At 43.2% G+C, this 20596-nt stretch overlaps 2 protein-coding genes across 4 annotated transcripts; one reads left to right on the plus strand and one right to left on the minus strand.

Annotated features, from left to right (window-relative positions):
* Positions 1 to 388: 388 nt before the first annotated feature.
* On the plus strand, positions 389 to 7614 carry spdya (speedy/RINGO cell cycle regulator family member A). The gene is made up of 7 exons (XM_023995128.2): positions 389 to 868; positions 1252 to 1564; positions 1731 to 1789; positions 5253 to 5338; positions 5658 to 5829; positions 6151 to 6508; positions 6790 to 7614. The coding sequence occupies exons 2-7, from the start codon at positions 1312 to 1314 to the stop codon at positions 6849 to 6851; spliced, it is 990 nt and encodes a 329-aa protein (XP_023850896.1). The 5' UTR covers positions 389 to 868; positions 1252 to 1311; the 3' UTR covers positions 6852 to 7614.
* trmt61b (tRNA methyltransferase 61B) lies at positions 4294 to 19484 on the minus strand. 3 transcript variants are annotated; one of them, XR_002877963.3, is made up of 9 exons: positions 18930 to 19484; positions 17645 to 18748; positions 17213 to 17315; positions 9618 to 9808; positions 9132 to 9223; positions 8732 to 8934; positions 8429 to 8512; positions 7757 to 7856; positions 4294 to 4320 (listed from the first exon to the last, which is right to left on the minus strand). XR_002877963.3 is itself a non-coding variant. In XM_023995126.2 (8 exons), the coding sequence occupies exons 2-8, from the start codon at positions 18542 to 18544 to the stop codon at positions 7822 to 7824; spliced, it is 1608 nt and encodes a 535-aa protein (XP_023850894.1). In that variant the 5' UTR covers positions 18545 to 18748; positions 18930 to 19484; the 3' UTR covers positions 7508 to 7821. The 3 variants fall into 3 exon arrangements, 2 of the variants coding, with proteins under 2 accessions (XP_023850894.1, XP_070301415.1); XM_023995126.2 differs by lacking the exon at positions 4294 to 4320 and having other exon boundaries at positions 7508 to 7856; XM_070445314.1 differs by lacking the exon at positions 4294 to 4320 and having other exon boundaries at positions 7508 to 7856; positions 19416 to 19435.
* Positions 19485 to 20596: the final 1112 nt, after the last annotated feature.

Consider the following 20596-nt stretch of genomic DNA (forward strand, 5'->3'; position numbering starts at 1 on the left):
AGCCTACAACAACAACAAAAAAAGATACATTTCAGGGGCACACCGTTCTTATTATACTTCAGTGGGACACACTTGTGACTTGAATGATGCAATTCATGTTCCACATTTAAATTATAAAACGAGCATTCAATTCAAATGAGAAAATTCACCCTGATATTTTAAACATTTCATTTGGGACTCGAGTTACTTCACGTTACGTGTCAAGCCTCGATATTAAACACAAACAAATACAGGTTGATCATAATTATGCACGTCTCTCCATTACTTTGTGTGAAATTGCGCAAACTTAAAAAAATATGAATGGATACCACTTTGAAGTGATTAATTATCCCTACACAATGTTCAAGCCCCCAGTTTTGGGACATTTGTGCATATGGCGGAGGCGCACTAATGGAGGTCCGAGGTGAAATTGAAGGAGGCGATTTGGGATTAACYTTAGGTCTCTACACATCGTAGGCGGGTTTTCTCCCTGTTCAATTGCCCGTCTGTAAACGACATTGCGCGGTTCTGATAAAAATCAGTTCCATTTTTATACTTGTCTTCAAGCGCGCTCCCGTCAAGCAGTTAGTCGTCCGCACCTGTGTGAGAGAGCACGAGGAGACACCTTTCATTTCACCATTGACAGTTTCCCCCTCATTTAATAATTGTTTACTGAAATAACCATACACATACCAATTACCCAGGTGATACACTTTTACAACGAATAACAACTGATTTCTTTGCCCTGTCACAACAACATAGCAGCTAACGTAAGTTAGCCAGTTAGTTACTGTAGCATAGGACGATCTGAGGAAACGTTTCAGATTTCTTCAAGTCTTGATTACCACGTCTGACTCTGAGACCACACTACTATCTGTTCTAAGCAAAGGTAAGACATGGCTACTTCATCTGTAGACCAACATATTTGTAAGTCAACAAAATTAATTGTGTGGTTGTCCCCCATAGACATTTGGCTGCCGTCTCCTGTCATAGCCAGCCGAAGTGACCGCTTCTGTCGTTAGCCAACGTAGCCGGCTAACTAGCTGTGCTGTAACGTAGTTGCTTATGTTGCTAGCCAGTTAGCTACAAAATGAATGTCTGCTTGCTGACCTTCTAACTCGCTAGCATTTCTCGAGCGTAACTAGTTTCAAAGCAAGTTGGTTCTTAACTAATTTATCTACGTCCAACTAGCTACTAAAACATGTCAAAATAGAATTGTATCACATTGTTGCCAGTCATTAATTTCTCTCACACTACTTATGTCACTACCAGGTCAGGAACACTCCCTCAGAAAACATTTCACTAGTGACCATTCATGAACAAATCAGCAGCATGATGACACACACACACAGCTGGTGTCAGACACCCCCCTCAGTCACGGTGAGAATCAAACCCAACACAGCACACACCCTCCAGATCAAAAGAGGCCTGAGGCTGAAGAGACCCAACCTGCAAGTGGCCCAGGGGCCTCCGGGCAAGAGTCAACCCAGCCAAAGTCATGTCGAGGCCGCAAAGGGMAAAATCATATGGGGCCCGACGCTTGTCATTCAACGAGACGAGATGGCAGCCTTCTTCAGACTTTTTGGTGAGCCAAAGAGAACAGTCCACTTACACCAGTCATAATATCTGAGGTTGTTTGTTAAAAGTTGATAGAGCCCACTCAACAATTTGTTTGTTTTATTGAGGCTTGGCACATCTCAGATTAGAGACAATGAGCAGTCGGTTTCTCATGCAATTTTATTTGGTTACAGATGACGATTTGATACAAGACTTTCTGTGGATGGACTGCTGTTGCAAAGTCACAGACAAGGTGAAAAGCATTGCTTTGGAGGGTACCAATTTCATTTGTGTAGTGATTAACATATACAACTACGGATGGACATGAGTACTCGAACGGACATCAAAACTTTCTTTTACCAGAGATTTAAAAAAAAATCAAATCCTGTAAATCTATTTGGTCAACATTTTGTCTTGAAGACCACGTTAATTTTCTCGTAATCTAGTGTTCCATTTGTACATGTGCATTTGCATGACAACAAAAAGGAACCAAGCCAAGCATCAGTTCTTCCTAAATTCCCTTCCCTGTAGACCCTTTAGGCCTATAGAAATAAATGCCTATAAAAACGTATCTAACTGATGGGATACACAAGCTACATTCCTTGCCAAATGATTAGTTTTATCACAAATTCAAAATAGACTGGTTGACTGAAGTAGGGAAATGTTTTCCAACAATTAGCTGCAGTTTTGGACTAATTGTTTTGAACTAATTGCGTCCGTCACTAGTTGCCACAAAGTCAAACGTGGCTATATTGAAGACATTTCTGAAAACAAAAATTAGCTTTTTGTTCTTAATGTTAGGCATAAGGTTAGCAGTGTGGTTAGGTTTTAAAGAAGATAAATTGTAGAAATAGGCAGGGTTTGACTTTGKGGCTATGGTAACTAGTGACGACCCTACTTTTGCGAACTGCTAGTGCCATTTTAGAATTGGTTAGCCTAGGCTATAACCCCCCTAAACATAGACAGGTTCCACACTGACAATATGGAAAATCATCTGTTTGATAAAGACAGCGTATTTTCATCAGAATCATTAGGCCTACTCACCAAACAGATGCCATGACTAATTCATTCCCATGAAGTGTGTTCAATGTGGTATTGTTAATCCATTTCGAAAATTTCTAAGAACCGGCAGAATGAACTAAATCAAAAACAAGACAGATTTTGGTTTGTAACCCTGAACATTTTTTATTTCGACTTGCCATATTGAGCCCAGTTTCACATGATCACTAATTGAGAGAACTATTTGAGATGCGCATCACTTCGCACTATTTTATTCTGTTATATTACATGTTTTTTTTTACTATAAAATAGGGATCTTGACTGTAGTAAGGGCTCGGGAAAAAAGAGCATCATGTCTGCTAAATTAACAAAACAAGGCTCTGCCATTGCACAGCCATAGGCTTCTAAAAGCATGTGCGACTGATGTTACTACCTTTTTGAAGATTGTGTTCCACGATATAATGTAACCAGTTGATTTTGCGGTTTCAATAAATTAATCTTAAAATGGCACTTGTTTTTATTTGACTGAATTATAATTCTGCAAATAGGATTCATAATGGTGATACATGATGCATTGTTGCGCATGGTTTGCATATACAGTACCAGTCAAAAGTTTGGACACACCTACTCCAAGGGTTTTTCTTTATTTTTACTATTTTCTATATTGTACAATCGTGGCCAAAAGTTTTGAGAAAAACAATTTTCAAAGTCTGCTGCCTCAGTGTCTTTAGATATTTTTGTCAGATGTTACTATGGAATACTGAAGTATAATTACAAGCATTACAAGCATAATTACAAGCGTCAAAGGCTTTTATTGACAATTCCATGAAGTTGATGCAAAGAGTCAATATTTACAGTGTTGACCCTTCTTTTTCAAGACCACTGCAATCTGCACTGGCATGCTGTCAATTAACTTCTGGGCCACATCCTGACTGATGGCAGCCCATTCTTGCATAATCAATGCTTGGAGTTTGTCAGAATTTGTGGGTTTTTGTTTGTCCACCCGCCTCTTGAGGATTGACCACAAGTTCTCAATGGGATTAAGGTCTGGGGAGTTTCCTGGCCATGGACCCAAAATATCTATGTTTTGTTCCCCGAGCCACTTAGTTATCACTTTTGCCTTATGGCAAGGTGCTCCATCATGCTGGAAAAGGCATTGTTCGTCACCAAACTGTTCCTGGATGGTTGGGAGAAGTTGCTCTCGGAGGATGTGTTGGTACCATTCTTTATTCATGGCTGTGTTCTTAGGCAAAATTGTGAGTGAGCCTACTCCCTTGGCTGAGAAGCAACCCCACACATGAACGGTCTCAGGATGCTTTACTGTTGGCATGACACAGGACTGATGGTAGCGCTCACCTTGTCTTCTCCGGACAAGCTTTTTACCGGATGAACAATGATTCCAAGCACCACCCTCCTTTTGAAGCTTCCAGTCTGTTATTCGAACTCAATCAGCATGACAGAGTGATCTCCAGCCTTGTCCTCGTCAACACTCACACTTGTGTTAACGAGAGAATCACTGACATGTGATTCTCTCGTTAACACGGTCCCGTGTTAACGAGGACCGTGTGTCACGGTCCCGTGACACACGGTCCCGTGTGGCTCAGTTGGTAGAGCATGGCGCTTGCAACGCCAGGGTTGTGGGTTCATTCCCCACGGGGGGACCAGGATGAATATGTATGAACTTTCCAATTTGTAAGTCGCTCTGGATAAGAGCGTCTGCTAAATGACTTAAATGTAAAATGTAAAATGTAAATGTAAATGTCAGCTGGTCCTTTTGTGGCAGGGCTGAAATGCAGTGGAAATGTTTTTTGGGGATTCAGTTCATTTGCATGGCAAAGAGAGACATTGCAATTCATCTGATCACTCTAAATAACATTCTGGAGTATATGCAGATTGCCATCATACAAACTGAAACAGCAGACTTTGTGAAAATGAATATTTGTGTCATTCTCAACTTTTTGCCACAACTGTAGAATAATAGTGAAGACATCAAAACTATGAAATATCACATATTGAATCACGTAGTAAATAAGTGTTAAACAAATATATTTTACAAAGTATCCACCCTTGGCCTTGATGACAGCTTTGCACACTTGGCATTCTCTCAACCAGCTTCTTAATGCGTTTGAGTCAATCAGTTGTGTTGTGACAAGGTTTTGGGTGGTATACAGAAGATAGCCCTATTTGGTAAAAGACCAAGTCCATATTATGGCAAGAACAGCTCAAATGAGCAAAGAGAAACGACAGTCCATCATGACTTTGACATGGTCAGTCAATCCGGAAACTTCTTCAAGACTGTTGGAAAAGCATTCCAAGTGAAGCTGGTTGAGAGAACGCGCAAAGCTGTGAAGGCAAAGGGTGGCTACTTTGAAGAATCTCAAATATAACGTATATTTTGATTTATTTAACTTTTTTGGTTACTACATGATTCCATTGTGTTATTTCATAGTTTGTCTTAACTATTATTCTACAATGTAGAAAATAGTAAAAAATAAAAACCTTGATGAGGAGGCATGTCCCAACTTTTGACTAATACTGTAGATGAATGTGCATTTTTTTCCCCCAGTGCGGGACTTGTTCTAAAAATGTTTTTATTCAAGTACTCTGAAAACAATTGAGTATTTGAACAGAAAAAAAAAAGGCAAATGCCCATCCCTGTATACAAGCCATGATGATGCATAAACTCATTTCAATTCAACCGCTCTTCCCTATTTCAGTACCTTCTAGCCATGGCGTTTGTCTACTTCAAGAGGGCTCGCTTCAGTATTGGCGAGCACAACAGAACAAACTTTTTCATTGCACTGTAAGTTCTGTGAATCTACTACTCTGAAATAGTTGACTCGCTGTATTCTGAACATCTGAGTAACTTTCAATAGATGCATTTGTATCAGTCTACAAGTCCTAAATGTATCACTTGTTGAGAATGGAATCGAATGGGCCGGTGCGGACTTTGACAAACAACCTTTTGTAATAATAATTTGTAATAATAATTGTAGAGCTACTTTAATTGTAGAGCTACTTATCCCCCCCCCCCAAAAAGAGGGAGAGAATTAATTGTACAACTGGCAACAAAACGCTAGGAATCCTATTTTTGATATCTCATGCCACTTTTTTCTTTTCAGATACCTAGCCAACACCATGGAGGAGGACGAGGAGGAGAGCAAGTACGAGATCTTCCCATGGGCGCTTGGCAAGACCTGGAGGAAGCACTTCCCTCGCTTTCTCAAGCAGCGGGACAAGCTGTGGGCTCGCATCGAGTACCGGGCTGCCGTCAGCCGCCGCTGCTGCGAAGAGGTAGGTATATAAAACCATTACATGAAATTATGGAATAGGTGTAGGTCTTCCGCTTTCTCTTGACCTGGATGGAATTCTAACTTGACACATCAGTGCATACCTCAAGCATGCTGTCAGTCAGATTTGGGCCAACATTTGAGATACCCACATGGATGTCAAGTTACTAGGATTCGTTCCTGTGTCTTACTGCTATTGTCAGGCGCAATGTAAATTTATCTATGAACTCTGACAATACAAAATGTACCATCTCTCCTCTTGAATTGGCTGCGTCTTTAACCATGTTTATTTATCCTTGTCAATGTGTACACGCCCTCCTTCCAGGTGATGGCCATCGTGCCTACCCACTTCATCTGGCAGCGGGAGCGCGCAGAGCACCACAGCGGCGCTCAGCGGTTCTACATTGGCGACCGGGAGAAGGTCCACATGCCCCGTGGGCCCTCCGCCTCCCCCGCCCCCTGTGCCCTCTGCGCCAAGAGCTCCGGCCTGGGCCTCTCTTCCTCCTCGGCCTCTGGATCCTCAACCTCCCTTACCCCCTCCCCGCTACCATTTGCCCTGGCCCTCTCCCTGGAGACTACTCCACCCAGGTCCCAGGCTTCATCCTCCCGCAGACCGGGCCAAAGAAAGACCAAGGTCCAAACCAAGGCCCAGCGACCCTGCTGCTGCACAGAGGAGGCCCCAAGTGAGTGCAGGCGTTGGTTACAGGACAGCTGTGCTATGGTTAATTTCTTAATCATAATTTGGAAGCAAAAGGATGACTACATATTGATTGGCACGGCTTGCTTGAATTTACATTAAAATAGAATCAATGTAGAGTGACAGCAGCCAAGTTTTTCTGAATCAATTTCTAACTTATGTTCTGAAGTAAAACACCCAGCAAAGGTTTGTTAGACCCTCAAGATATTATCTTGCTCCTTTAACAACACTCATGTCTTAGCTAACAATTTGAATGTGTTTCGTCAGGGAACGAGTCTTATTGTGGAGCAGGACACGACCCGTCTATGGACTGGATCAACGAGGAGTAGAATAGTACTACAAAAACCAACTCAGGACTACATTTCCCAACCCTGGTCCTGTGATGCACTGATACCCTACTTGTGCTTTTCATTCTGTGAAGCATATATTTAGTTTTCATAACATCTATAGAATGGCAATTTACTGCTCTACCTCGATTAGGTGGTTTAAATGGAAACTAGCATCCACAGGGGACTAAATCCTATCTTGAGGATTTGTGTAACTAACTTGTAGGTGTTACTCAAACTTGAGTGTAGTTTTGTCTCATTTATCAAGTTAGGAATTGGTTCAGGGCTTCTTTGATCAGGGTTTAACTTTATATAAAGGCATGTAACATTTCCCTCAACTGTCCTGACACGTCATGAAATGTGAAACATTTCAGTTAAAACATTTGCTTCACTTTGTTCTGTGTATACTTTTTATATACAAAACCTGTACAATGACTTAAGTCAAACTCTCGGGGCATCTGTGTAGTCAACGTCTTTGCTATTATTCCTTAAAGGTGGACACGCTTCATTTAACAGAACTGATTAATCCCTCAAAACACTTATTTATTTGCTATAGCACTTCAAGGTCTTGCACATTGGGTGGATCCTGTAATGGATTTGCGGCGGGAACTGTTGACTAATTCCTTAAATATAAATCAGCTGGAAGGATATGTACAGCATTTGATCCATGAGTGAAAGCTTTATTGGTCAATGGGGTTACAGTGGGTATGTTCTGTGATACTGACGTGCCAGTCTAATGGCCTTACAATAAAGGCTTCTTATGTCCCCCTTAGTTTGTTTTATTGAGTCTTTATATTTGACATGTCATGCCGTGTGAATTGCTATATATAGACTGATTCTAGGGCAACTACTACATTTTCCTCTGCAGTACCAAATCACTCTAAATGTTCTCAGACAAGGCAACTCACATTTATTAATATAATACATCCAATCGCTCCTCTGATGAGTCTTCAAATGCGAGGAAGGAGGCTAGCTACCCCTGACTCTTCCTCAGTTTCACCAGGAATGCTGAAAGGACAAAATGTCACAGTGAACAACACAATACCATGGATGTATTCAGAGATAATTATTCTGAATGTAAAGCTGCCCAATTCTCCATGGCAGAAAATCATTTCTATCTCAACGGACCCCACATCGAATAGGCTACGTTGCACTTTCAGTGGTGTCATTAGCTAGGTTTCATGCTAATCTGATCAAATATGCGCTTTTTCCATCAAACCGACTTAAGGCTGTGCATGATGACGTATTTTCCACTCTACCGATGGTTGTCACACAAACTATAGATAAATATCAAACTTGCCCAATCTGGTTTTGGCGCATGCTCTGCTGGTAAAGTGGACAGGGTAGGTTATGATGATATGGATGAGAGCAATATTTTCTATTTAATAATTGGCAGCCATGCATTGATCATGTAATTAGCATTCAAATAATAACCTTGATATTTATTGGAAATTTGCATCAAGCTTATCACTTAACCACCATTAAAGGTAGTCCAGTATACTCAGCTAAATGACTGTCGACGTCACACCTGTCATTCGATATGACTTAACTTGCATAAAAACGTGGTTATTGACACTAACCTGTGTGGCTAGCTTGTTCCGGGTGAGGTCGAGCAATGTAAGGGACACTCCCAAATGGTGCGGGTTCCGGACTGCTTGTGTATTCTGAAAGAGTAACACATAATATTACTAAATAGAGGACTTTTATTTTGAAAATGTCAGTGATCATGTGCCATGTGAAAGACGGGGTCAGAATAACACATTTCTGTATAAGGGAATCATATAATGCAAAAGCAGCAGGATATTATAATTGCCTTTAGTTTAGACAGACATTATGACATCCAAGGTAACCCATGTGACCAGATGATTTGAACAAGAAATCACCTTTTTCTTCATTCGACTTGCTATTCTCCCCTTCCTCCTGGTCTCTCGCTGAGGGAGGAGCTTTCCTGCGGCAGAACCTCCCATCTTTCTGGATTGCCGGAGCCAACAGCCAATCCCTGAGCTGCACTTCGATGATGCGTTCACACAGCAGGGGGAGGGCAGCGCATCGGAGGCCCTCCAGTAGATCAATGACCTGCGTTATACTGAATCAAACAGGAGAGTGAAGGAGACACGTAAAGAACCTCAAAAAATGGAAAACACACTTGAAAGCAAAGTATATGAGGAAATGAGGGCCCTGTCCAGAAATAACCTCTGGAGATCTGAGAGGATTGGACAGGTGTATGCAGTGTTTATGGGGTATGGGCTAGGGGTTGTTTATGGACAGGTCGAGGTTACTCACTTGGCTAGGTAGACAGCACAAACTGCTCCGGGATGGAGATGTGGAGTCACAGTGGGCAAAACCAATTGTGGGTTTACCATATCCAGAGCAATCTGAAACACACACACACGTTTCTGAAGGTTAGTCTTTCAAGTGACTGGTCAAGGGATGGTTTCCCAGACACAGATTCAACTCCTGGGCTGAAAACCATGATTAGTGCCGGAATCTGGTGCAGCAGTAATGCTCCGAATCGTGACCACGCATACCCATGGTGACGAGGGTTCAAGCCCTGTCTCGGCCACTCAGTCTTTGCCCCCAGGAGTAGGGACCCTACTTCTGCCCCTCTATTTCTCTGTATGTCCTATCATAAATTATAAGATTTCCAAGGTGATTTGCCTTGCACTGCAAAAATAACTATTATACAAAAATACACCAGTATACAGAATTGCTCAATAAAAACTATAAGTGACATGCACTCAATTACAAGCAAAAAATACATATCCTTACAGAGTGAAACCCTCGCCCGGCGAGGAGCAAGGATGCCCCCTGCAGGTCAGAGATATGAAACTGGACGTTGTCGGGCCATTCCTCTCCTCGCCGCAGGATCCAGGAGGAACGCCAGCGGTTGTAGTTGAGCGCGGCTCGTCTGTGGTGGTCCTCCCTGATTTCCACACTCATAACGCTGCCCTTGGAGCCCACTGGGGAGAACAATGATAATAATACATGCCTTTAAGCAGACACTTTTAGGGTGTTTTCACACTTGGTCCCTTTCAACCAATTTTTGTCAACTCAGTGCGGTTCGCTGAATTTTTTGTGCAGTGTGAACACTCCAAAGTAACTCAGACCACTCAAAAGAGCCCCTGAAGTGAACCAAACGGAGACCATCTCGAGAGGTGGTCTGAGTTCGGTTCGCTTGAATTCCGCGTCTGGTTCCCTTTTTTTAGGGCAATGTGAACTCAAAGCTCCCCAGGTTTGCTTGTCATTATTCCTGCATCACACACTAGACTACTGCAACATCCTCATATTGGTGCCACAAAAGAGAGAAGATGATGATGTGCAGGTTAGCTGGAAAATGTGCTGTTCTTGGATATTGATTACCAATTGTCAAAAACATTTGTGGAGTTTTTAGTTAAGATTATTGGTTTGCAATATGTGATCTATAGGCTAAGGTAGCTTCCTAAGCTATTTATTGATTGTAGAGTTTGAATAGTGTGAGAAGACAACCTATTTGGTGAGAATCACAGAGTACACAATCTATTTTAGCTCTTAAAGGGGCAGTAGCTTACCTTGGGTGTACACTTTTCAATTATAGCATTATTTATTCTGCAGTTATTCTGCTATTTATTCTGTTAGCAATAAAATGTACATGTTAATAGTATCTTCTGATTATAATGTCTCATGTTTTTATTAAATGCAATCAATGCAGGAAAATAACCACTCCTTCAACGTCAATAAAACAAAAAGGAGCTGATCGTGGACTTCAGGAGACAGCAGAGGGAGCACGTCCCCATCCATATCGACGGGGCCATAGCGGAGAAGGTGAAAAGTTTCAAGTTCCTTGGCATACACRGACAATGTAAAATGGTGCACCAACACAGACAGTGTGGTGAAGAAGGCGCAACAGTGCCTCTTCAACCTCAGGAGGCTGAAGAAATTTGGCTTGGCCCGTCAAACCTTTACAAATGCACCATTGAGAGCATCCTGTCARGCTGCATCACCGCCTGGTACGGCAACTGCACCGTCCGCAGGGCTCTCCAGAGGGTGGTGCAGTCAGCCCAATGAATCACAGGGAGGACACTGCCCTTCAGGACATCTACAGCACCCTATGTCACAGGAAGGCTAAGAAGATCATCAAGGACCTCAGCAACCCGAGCCACAGCCTGTTCACCCGCTATCATCCAGAAGACGAGGTCAATACAGGTCCATCAAAGCTGGGACCGAGAGACTGAAAAACAGCTTCTATCTGAAAGCCATCGAGCGAGTTCATTAGAAAGTGCATTGACGATGTCGTACCCACAGCAACGATTAAAACATTCCCAAACCAGAAACCGTGGATTGATGGCAGCATTCGCATGAAACTGAAAGCGCGAACCACTGCTTTTAACCAGGGCAAGGTGACCGGAAACATGACCGAATACAAACAGTGTAGCTATTCTCTCCGCAAGGCAATCAAACAAGCTAAGTCCCAGTATAGAGACAAAATAGAGTCGCAATTCAACAGCTCAGACACAAGAGGTATGTGGCAGGGTCTACAGTCAATCACGGATTACAAAAAGAAAACCAGCCCCATCGCGGACCAGGATGTCTTGCTCCCAGACAGACAAAATAACTTTTTTGCTCGCTTTGAGGACAATACAGTGCCACTGACACGGCCCGCTACCAAAACCTGCGGGCTCTCCTTCACTGCAGCCGAGGTGAGTAAAACATTTAAACGTGTTTAACCCTCGCAAGGCTGCAGGCCCAGACGGCATTCCCAGCCGCGTCCTCAGAGCATGCGTAGACCAGCTGGCTGGTGTGTTTAAGGACATATTCAATCAATCCTTATCCCAGTCTGCTGTTCCCACATGCTTCAAGAGGGCCACCATTGTTCCCTGTTCCCAAGAAAGCTAAGGTAACTGAGCTAAACGACTAACCGCCGTAGCACTCACGTTCCGTCATCATGAAGTGCTTTGAGAGACTAGTCAAGGACCATATCACCTCCACCCTACCTGACACCCTAGACCCACTCCAATTTGCCTTACCGACCCAATAGGTCCACAGACGACGCAATCGCAACCACACTGCACACTGCCCTAACCCATCTGGACAAGAGGAATACCTATGTGAGAATGCTGTTCATCGACTACAGCTCAGCATTTAACACCAATAGTACCCTCCAAACTCGTCATCAAAGCTCGAGACCCTGGATCTCGACCCCGCCCTGTGCAACTGGGTCCTGGACTTCCTGACGGCCGCCCCCAGGTGGTGAGGGTAGGTAACAACATCTCCACCCCGCTGATCCTCAACACTGGGGCCCCACAAGGGTGCGTTCTGAGCCCTCTCCTGTACTCCCTGTTCACCCACGACTGCGTGGCATGCACGCCTCCAACTCAATCATCAAGTTTGCGGACGACACTACAGTGGTAGGCATTGATTACCAACAATGACGAGTCCGGCTACAGGGAGGAGGTGAGGCCCGGAGTGTGGTGTCAGGAAAATAACCTCACACTCAACGTCAAAAAACAAAGGAGATGATTGCGGACTTCAGGAAACAGCAGAGGAGCACCCCCTATCCACATCGACGGGACAGTAGTGGAGAAGGTGAAAGTTTTAAGTTTCCTCGGGGTACACATCACGGACAAACTGAATTGGTCCACCCACACAGACAGCGTTGTGAAGAAGGCGCAGCAGCGCCTCTTCAACCTCAGGAGGCTAAAGAATTCGGCTTGTCACCAAAAGCACTCACAAACTTCTACAGATGCACAATCGAGAGCATCCTGTCGGGCTGTATCACCGCCTGGTACGGCAACTGCTCCGCCCACACCGTAAGGCTCTCCAGAGGGTAGTGAGGTCTGCACACGCAATCACCGGGGCAAACTACCTGCCATCCAGGACACCTACACCACCCGATGTCACAGGAAGGCCATAAAGATCATCAAGGACAACAAACACCAAGCCACTGCCTGTTCACCCGCTATCATCCAGAAGGCGAAGGTCAGTACAGGTGCATCAAAGCAGGGACGAGAGACTGAAAAACAGCTTCTATCTCAAGGCCATCAGACCTGTTAAACAGCCACCCATAACATTTAGTGGCCGCTGCCAACATACTGACTCAACTCCAGCCACTTTAATAATGGGAATTGATGGAAAATTATGTAAAAATGTACAACTAGCCACTTTAAACTATGCCACTTAATAATAATGTTTACATACCCTACATTACTCATCTCATACGTATATGTATATACTGTACTCTAATATCATCTACTGCATCTTGCCATCTTTATGTAATACATGTATCACAAGCCACTTTAAACTATGCCCACTTTATGTTTACATACCCTACATTACTCATCTCATATGTATATACTGTACTCTATACCATCTACTGCATCTTGCCTATGCCGTTCTGTACCATCACTCATTCATATATCTTTATGTACAATATTCTTTATCCCTTTACACTTGTGTGTATAAGGTAGTAGTTTTTGTTGGGAATTGTTAGGTTAGATTACTTGTTGGTTATTACTGCATTGTCGGAACTAGAAGCACAAGCATTTCGCTACACTCGCATTAACATCTGCTAACCATGTGTAAGTGACAAATAAAATTTGATTTGATTTGACCTGACCTCATCCCCCATTCCTCACTAAACCACATCTCGCCATCCTTATCAGTGCCTGCCAACATGTGATTACCTTTCCTTTACTCAGTACTTTCCAAGCTTAACTGCCTCCACCATATACATTCCTCCTACAGATAACCATTAACTCCTGGTGTAGAAACCAGACTATGGCACTCAATATTTCAATAGGATACCTGATAATTAACAATATTTCAAGTTTTTAGTCAGAACTCATCAACTTTAAGACATTAAGGTCAGTCAATCCAGAAAATGTCAAAAACTTTGAAGGTTTCTTCAAAAGCAGTTGCGAAAACCATCAAGCACTATGATGAAACTGGCTCTCATGAGGACCGGCCCAGGAATGGAAGACCCAGAGATACCTCTGCTGCAGAGGATAAGTTTATTAGAGTTAACTGCACCTCAGATTGCAGCCCAAACAAAAGCTTCACAGAGTGTGGTCCAGTGCTGCAAGGAAAGACCTAGTTAAGCTGCAGCTGGCCCAGCAGTTCCAGCACTGCTTGCTCTTCATTGTAATCAGAGGACTGATATAAATACTATGCATGCCAGTCTCTCTTGGCTAAGAGTTGATGAGAGACTGACTGCATCACTTCTTCTCATAAGAAACATTAATGTGTTGAAAATTCCTAATTGTTTGCATAGTCAACTTACACACAGCTCTGACACACACACTTACCCCACCAGACATGCCACCAGGGGTCTTTTTACAGTCCCCAAATCAAGAACAAATTCAAGAAAGAGTACAGTATTATTTAGAGCCATTATTGCATGGAACTCCATTCCATCAGCCAATGGGGATCCAAATAAAATACCAAGTAACAGTCACATCTCAATATCAACTGTTCAGAGGAGACTTTGTGAATCAAGCCTTCATGGTCGAATAGCTGCAAAGAAACCACTACTAAAGGACACCAATAAGAAGTAGAGACTTGCTTGGGCCAAGAAACATGACCAATGGACATTAGACCGGTGGAAGTCTGTCCTTTTGGTCTGGTGAGTTCAAACGTGAGACTTTTGGTGAGATGCAGAGTAGGTGAACGGATGATCTCTGCATGTGTGGTTCCCACCATGAAGCATGGAGGAGGTGTGATGGTGTGGAGGTGCTTTGCTGGTGACAATGTCAGCCATTTATTTAGAATTCAAGGCACACTTAACCAACATGGCTACCACAGCATTCTGCAGTGATACGCACTCCCACCTGGTTTGCGATTAGTGAGACTATCATTTGTTTTTCTACAGGACAATGACTCAAAACACACCTCCAGGCTGTGTAAGGGCTATATAACCAAGGAGGAGAGTGATGGTGCTGCATCAAATGACCTGGCTTCCACAATCACCCAACCTCAACCCAATTGAGATGGTTGGGGATGAGTTGGACTGCAGAGTGAAGGAAAAGCATCCAACAAGTGCTCAGCATGTGGGAATTCCTTCAAGACTGTTGGAAAAGCATTGCAGGTGAAGCTTTTTTGGTTACTACATGATTCCATATGTGTTATTTCATAATTTGTTTTACTATTTTCTACATTGTAGAAGAAAGAAAAACCCTTGAATGAGTAGGTGTGTCCATATATATATATATATACACACACAATTGTAGTCGGAAGTTTACATACACTTAGGTTGGAGTCATCAAAACATTGTTTTTCAATCACTCCACAAATTACTTGTTAACAAACTATAGCTTTGGCAAGTCGGGTAGGACATCTACTTTGTGCATGACAAGTAATTWTTCCAACAATTGTTTACAGACAGATTATTTCACTTACAATTCACTGTATCACATTTTCAGTGGGTCAGAAGTTTACATACACTAAGTTGACTGTGCCTTTAAACAGCTTGGAAAATTCCAGAAAATGATGTCATGGCTTTAGAAGCTTCTGATAGGCTAATTGACATCATTTGAGTCAATTGGAGGTGTACCTGGGGATGTATTAAGGCCTACCTTCAAACTCAGTGCCTCTTTGCTTGACATCACAGGAAAATCAAAAGAAATCAGCCAAGACCTCAGAAAAAGATATGTAGACCTTCCCAAGTCTGGTTCATCCTTGGGAGCAATTTCCAAACGCCTGAAGGTACCACGCTCCTCTGTACAAACAATAGTACGCAAGTATAAACACCATGGGACCACGCAGCCGTCATACCGCTCAGGAAGGAGACACTTTCTGTCTCCTAGAGATKWACGTACTTTGGTGYGAAAAGTGCAAATCAATCCCAGAACAWCAGCAAARGACCTTGTSAAGATGCTGGAGGAAACRGGTACAAARGTATCTATATCCACAGTAAAACGASTCCTATATCGACATAACCTGAAAGGCCGCTCAGCAAGGAAGAAGCMACTGCTCCAAAACCGCCATAAAAAAGCCAGAGTACGGTTTGCAACTRSACATGGGGACAAAGATCGTACTTTTTGGAGAAATGTCCTCTGGTMTGATGAAACAAAAATAGAACTGTTTGGCCATAATGACCATCRTTATGTTCGGAGGAAAAAGGGGGAGGCTTGCAAGCCGAAGAACACCATCCCAAATGTGAAGCACGGGGGTGGCAGCATCATGCTGTGGGGTTGCTTTTTTGCAGGAGGGACTGGTGCACTTCACAAAATAGACATCATGAGGCAGGAAAATTGTGTTGATATATTGAAGCAACATCTCAAGACATCAGTCAGGAAGCTAAAGCTGGGTCGCAAATGGGTCTTCCAAATGGACAATGACCCCAAGCATACTTCCAAAGTTGTGGCAAAATGGCTTAAGGACAACAAAGTCAAGGTATTGGAGTGGCCATCACAGAGCCCTGACCTCAATTCTATAGAAAATTTGTGGGCAATTTGTGAAAAAGCGTGTGTGAGCAAGAAGTCCTACAAACCTGACTCAGTTACACCAGCTCTGTCAGGAGGAATGGGCCAAAATTCACCCAACTTATTGTGGGAAGCTTGTGGAAGGCTACCTGAAACTTTGACCCAAGTTAAACAATTTAATGCTACCAAATACATTCCAATCACTGGGAATGTGATGAAAGAAATAAAAGCTGAAATAAATCACTCTCTCAACTATTATTCTGACATTTCACATTCTTAAACTAAAGTGGTGATCCTAACTGGCCTAAGACATGAAATTTTTACTAGGATTAAATGTCAGGAATTGTGAAAAACTGAGTTTAAATGTATTTGGCTAAGGTGTATGTAAACTTCAACTGTGTGTGTGTGTGTGTGTGTGTGTGTGTGTGTGTGTGTGTGTGTGTGTGTGTACACACACACACACACTCTCTGACATTGCTCACCTTAAGAAAAATGTATTCCATTCTTTTACTTTTAGATTTGTGTGTATATTGTAGGATAATTACTGCACTGTTGGAGCTAGGAACCCAAGCATTTCGCTAAACCCGCAATAACATCTGCTAAACACGTGTATGCAACAAAGTGCATACCTGGAGTGCATCCAGGTGACTTACAAAAATGTATACACACACATGACTGTTTGTTTGGCCCCAGCGGGAATCAAACCCACAACCCCTGGCGTTGCAAATGCTATGCTCTTCCCGACTGAGTCACACAGGACCAAGACAAGAATGAGGGGTATCAGGGACACCCCAAATTGCCAATGTTGGACTATTCAGGTTGAGAATAAGGCTTTCACATTCATCCTAGTGAAGGCTTAGAATATGGATGCAGTTTAACTTTCCCCTCTATTGTATGACAACCAGCCACACAAGCATTTGTCCACTTTCACTCATCATAACAAACAGGTGATAAAATAAATATACAAACCAGCTCGGGACAGGAAAAGCGACATGGCCCCTGACCCGGAGCCTGACTCCAACACACAGTCTCCCTCTGTGACGTCCATCATCATCAGCATCATACTGGCATCCTGGAGAGGAAGGAAAAAGAGTGTGAAAGTGAAAGAGACAGAAAAACTCATAGGATATAAGTCTTTCCTACAATGACCTGTTGTAGCTGAGTATGTATTGTGCAGCTGTATTATGCAGTTAACAAAGTATAATCTCTGATATCAAATCATGTAATGTTTGATTCCACAAGCCAAGCCAACAAGGTCAAGACTATACCATTGGGCGGATGATAGCACTGCATGCACTCTCCATAAGCAACAATGATACTGCTCAGTAGCATGACGTATTCTGGGGGGGAAAAGTTCTGCMTCTTCCAGTGCCAGACAGGAGCATCTGCTACATACAATACCTTTGGATAGGCGATTGCCGGCCCCCTCTTCATATAAAGCACGTATTCCTCCAGGTTGGGCCGCCGTATAAGGATGGGTGTCCCGTGGATGGTCCGAATGAAGTCTCCTGCGTGGCGGCCGACGATGTCACTGTGTCCGATGGTGCCCCAACTGCTCTGGAGACGTTGCCCATCCTGCAGCTGAAACATCTTCGTAAACTCCACACGGCCCTTTTTCCGGTACTCGGCCAACAGTAGTTCCCCAAAAGTTAGTAAATGCTCCCCGGGAAGAAGGGTGGGAGTCATTGGAGTCACGTATCCCTCCACTTGTGAAGAATTTGTTACCTCTCTGAGAATCGGGCAACCATTTGGCTCTAGTACTGTGTTATCAATGACAGTACCCTCCTCTTTTTCTTCTCTCGGTCTAACTGTGTCATGTCCTATGTGCACCTGTGACTCTGTATTTTCTACTTCTCCTTGTGAGCTGTGGGTCTTAGTCTCAGTCACCGAGGCTGCTGAAGTGTTTTGGTCTTTTTGAAACCCAACCCCATCAGGTTCCCCCTGTTCCACTTCCTGGTTCTCCTCCTCTCTCAGTGCCAACAATTCTGGGGCTAGGGAGTCCTGAGGCAAAAGGCGGCTAATCCTCTCCAAGGGTGAGAGGGGCCGCCTTTTACCAAACAAACCTCTTCCCTGGGTGTGCATAGGGGTTAGAGTCTGGGGTGAGGGGTCGAGGTTGTCTGTTGTTTTGCTCCCGTTCTCCCCCTTAGGATCAGTCCCAAAGCTCCTTGTGTATAGTGTACATGTAGGGAGTCTACTTTTGGGATGGAGCTGCCTGTATCCCTGCTGGCCAATGCAGGTGACACATATCCGTACCAGTCTTTGTGTGAGGAGAGACCCACCTAACTGAAATCSAACAAACATCAGTGCGAAGTGGAGTAAAACTGTGTGTGCTGAATTGTTACCATGTAGATAGTGTTTTCATGACACCAGCATGTTGCATTCAGTGTTCAATGCTTTTTCAAATCACTAAGTGACACTTGACAAGTGACATATGATGCTGACAGTGACTCGATTTCACAACGAACTTTGATGGAGAATAACAACCCACATTTGAAAAGTCCGGTCCTAAACAAATAAGAGAAGGCAGAGACGAGAGTAATTATATATATACAGTATACTATACATTTACATCAAAAATAATTTACAAAATTGACGGCGCGTTTACATTTCAGGAGGCAATGGCAGATAGCGTACAGAAGACGATGTATATAGATCACCTAWTTTTTTTTAAATGTCATTAATTTACCGTTTAGGTCCTTGCCCGTTGCTTTACACTATGGATGTCGCCATGCTGGAAAACGCTTGTGTTCTACGTCAATGCAAAGCGACAGACCACGGCTGCCGTACTTTCTTTTTACCAGTAGATGGTGCTGATTAAATAATTATTTCCTGGCGATAAATGCACATGTACTCTCCAAAAAGTGATGTACTCAGTTGCTAATGTTTACACTAAAAAGATCATGCCACCATGCAAAAGAGAAAGAAAAAGGTAATGTCATGCCACCATGCAAAGGAGAAATAAAAAGGTAATGTCATGCCGACATGCAAAAGAGAAACAATTGCTATGGCATCCACGCATAACGTGCTCTTTGCACGGTAGTAGGCAGCTATAATACTGCCACATATAGATCTATACATTTCTTTGAGACATGAATTTGTCTAGTTGAACTCGTTTAATTATTCAACTAATAGCCAGAGCCACGTCAATGTATCAAAGACATAGACTGTTTACTTTTCATACGGAATCAGACACCTGGGCTTCGTTCCGGTGCTCTACTGAACGACTGGTTGAAAAACTGGCAACAGGGTTCTTCTTCTTCGATTAGGTTTAAAAGCGGTTGGCATCCAATATGTTGCATTACCGCCAACTACTAGACTGGAGTACAACTCCATTATTCTTTGCTTGAAAAAATAAATAAATCCTACCATCTATTCTAACACTACACTCACAACATTTTTTATTTTTGTAAAAATAACACCACCCTACTACACTATTTAAATCTATTTAGTCCTACCTCAGGCCAACAACCTGAAAGGATGGGACACCACCACCTCACACACCCTGTAACTCTCCTGATGTCAAGTCTCGCACACCAAAATACCTCTCTGCAGCTGCCACCACATCCTCAATTTCCCGGACTTACGTTCCATCCCTGCAGTACAGTTGATAACCATTGCTATAAATGCTAAAAATCCAATCTTACTGAAACATATCACTTGTTGGCCTATCCCTCTGTACTCGTACAGATCTACTACTCACATAACTCCTCTCAAGATCACTCCCCCTTGACCCATCTTCCTCTACTTTCTTCACTGCCTCAGCATAGGACAACTTCTGCATTACTCTAACCCTGGAAACCTCAAMCTGCCTCTCTCGCAAGGGACATTTCTGATCTCCAGGCCCCATCGGCACCCCTACAATTAACACATACCACTACTTTCCCCAATACTACACATTCCTTTATCTCATGCCCATCTGCACACTTCTCACACCTAGGAACCTCCCTCATAGACACTGCTGCCACATGCCCATAAGCTTGACACCTGTAACAACGTAATGTATTTGGCACAAAAGCTTGTACAGGATAACTTAAATATCCGTACATCACTGTCAGGCAAAGACTCAACATCAAAACTCAAAAGAACAGACTGTTTCACCACTCTCACCACCCTGCCTGCGTCGCACCAAACCACGAGCATCACAAACACCGGGAATCTTCCCCTTCAGTTGGTCAACTTTTACATTTACTGCTACCCCAGTAATCACTCCTTTCAATGGTGCCCTATTCTTGAGAGCAAAACAATTCACATTTCTTGCCCCCATTYGTTTAACACCGAGCGCCTTCTCCCTCTGACCAGCAGAAACACAAACAATTATCACAAGACCACTTCTGGTTACCCTCACCGATTCCA

Source organism: Salvelinus sp. IW2-2015, linkage group LG10 (genome assembly GCF_002910315.2).
Source record: "Salvelinus sp. IW2-2015 linkage group LG10, ASM291031v2, whole genome shotgun sequence".
Lineage (NCBI taxonomy): Eukaryota > Metazoa > Chordata > Actinopteri > Salmoniformes > Salmonidae > Salvelinus > Salvelinus sp. IW2-2015.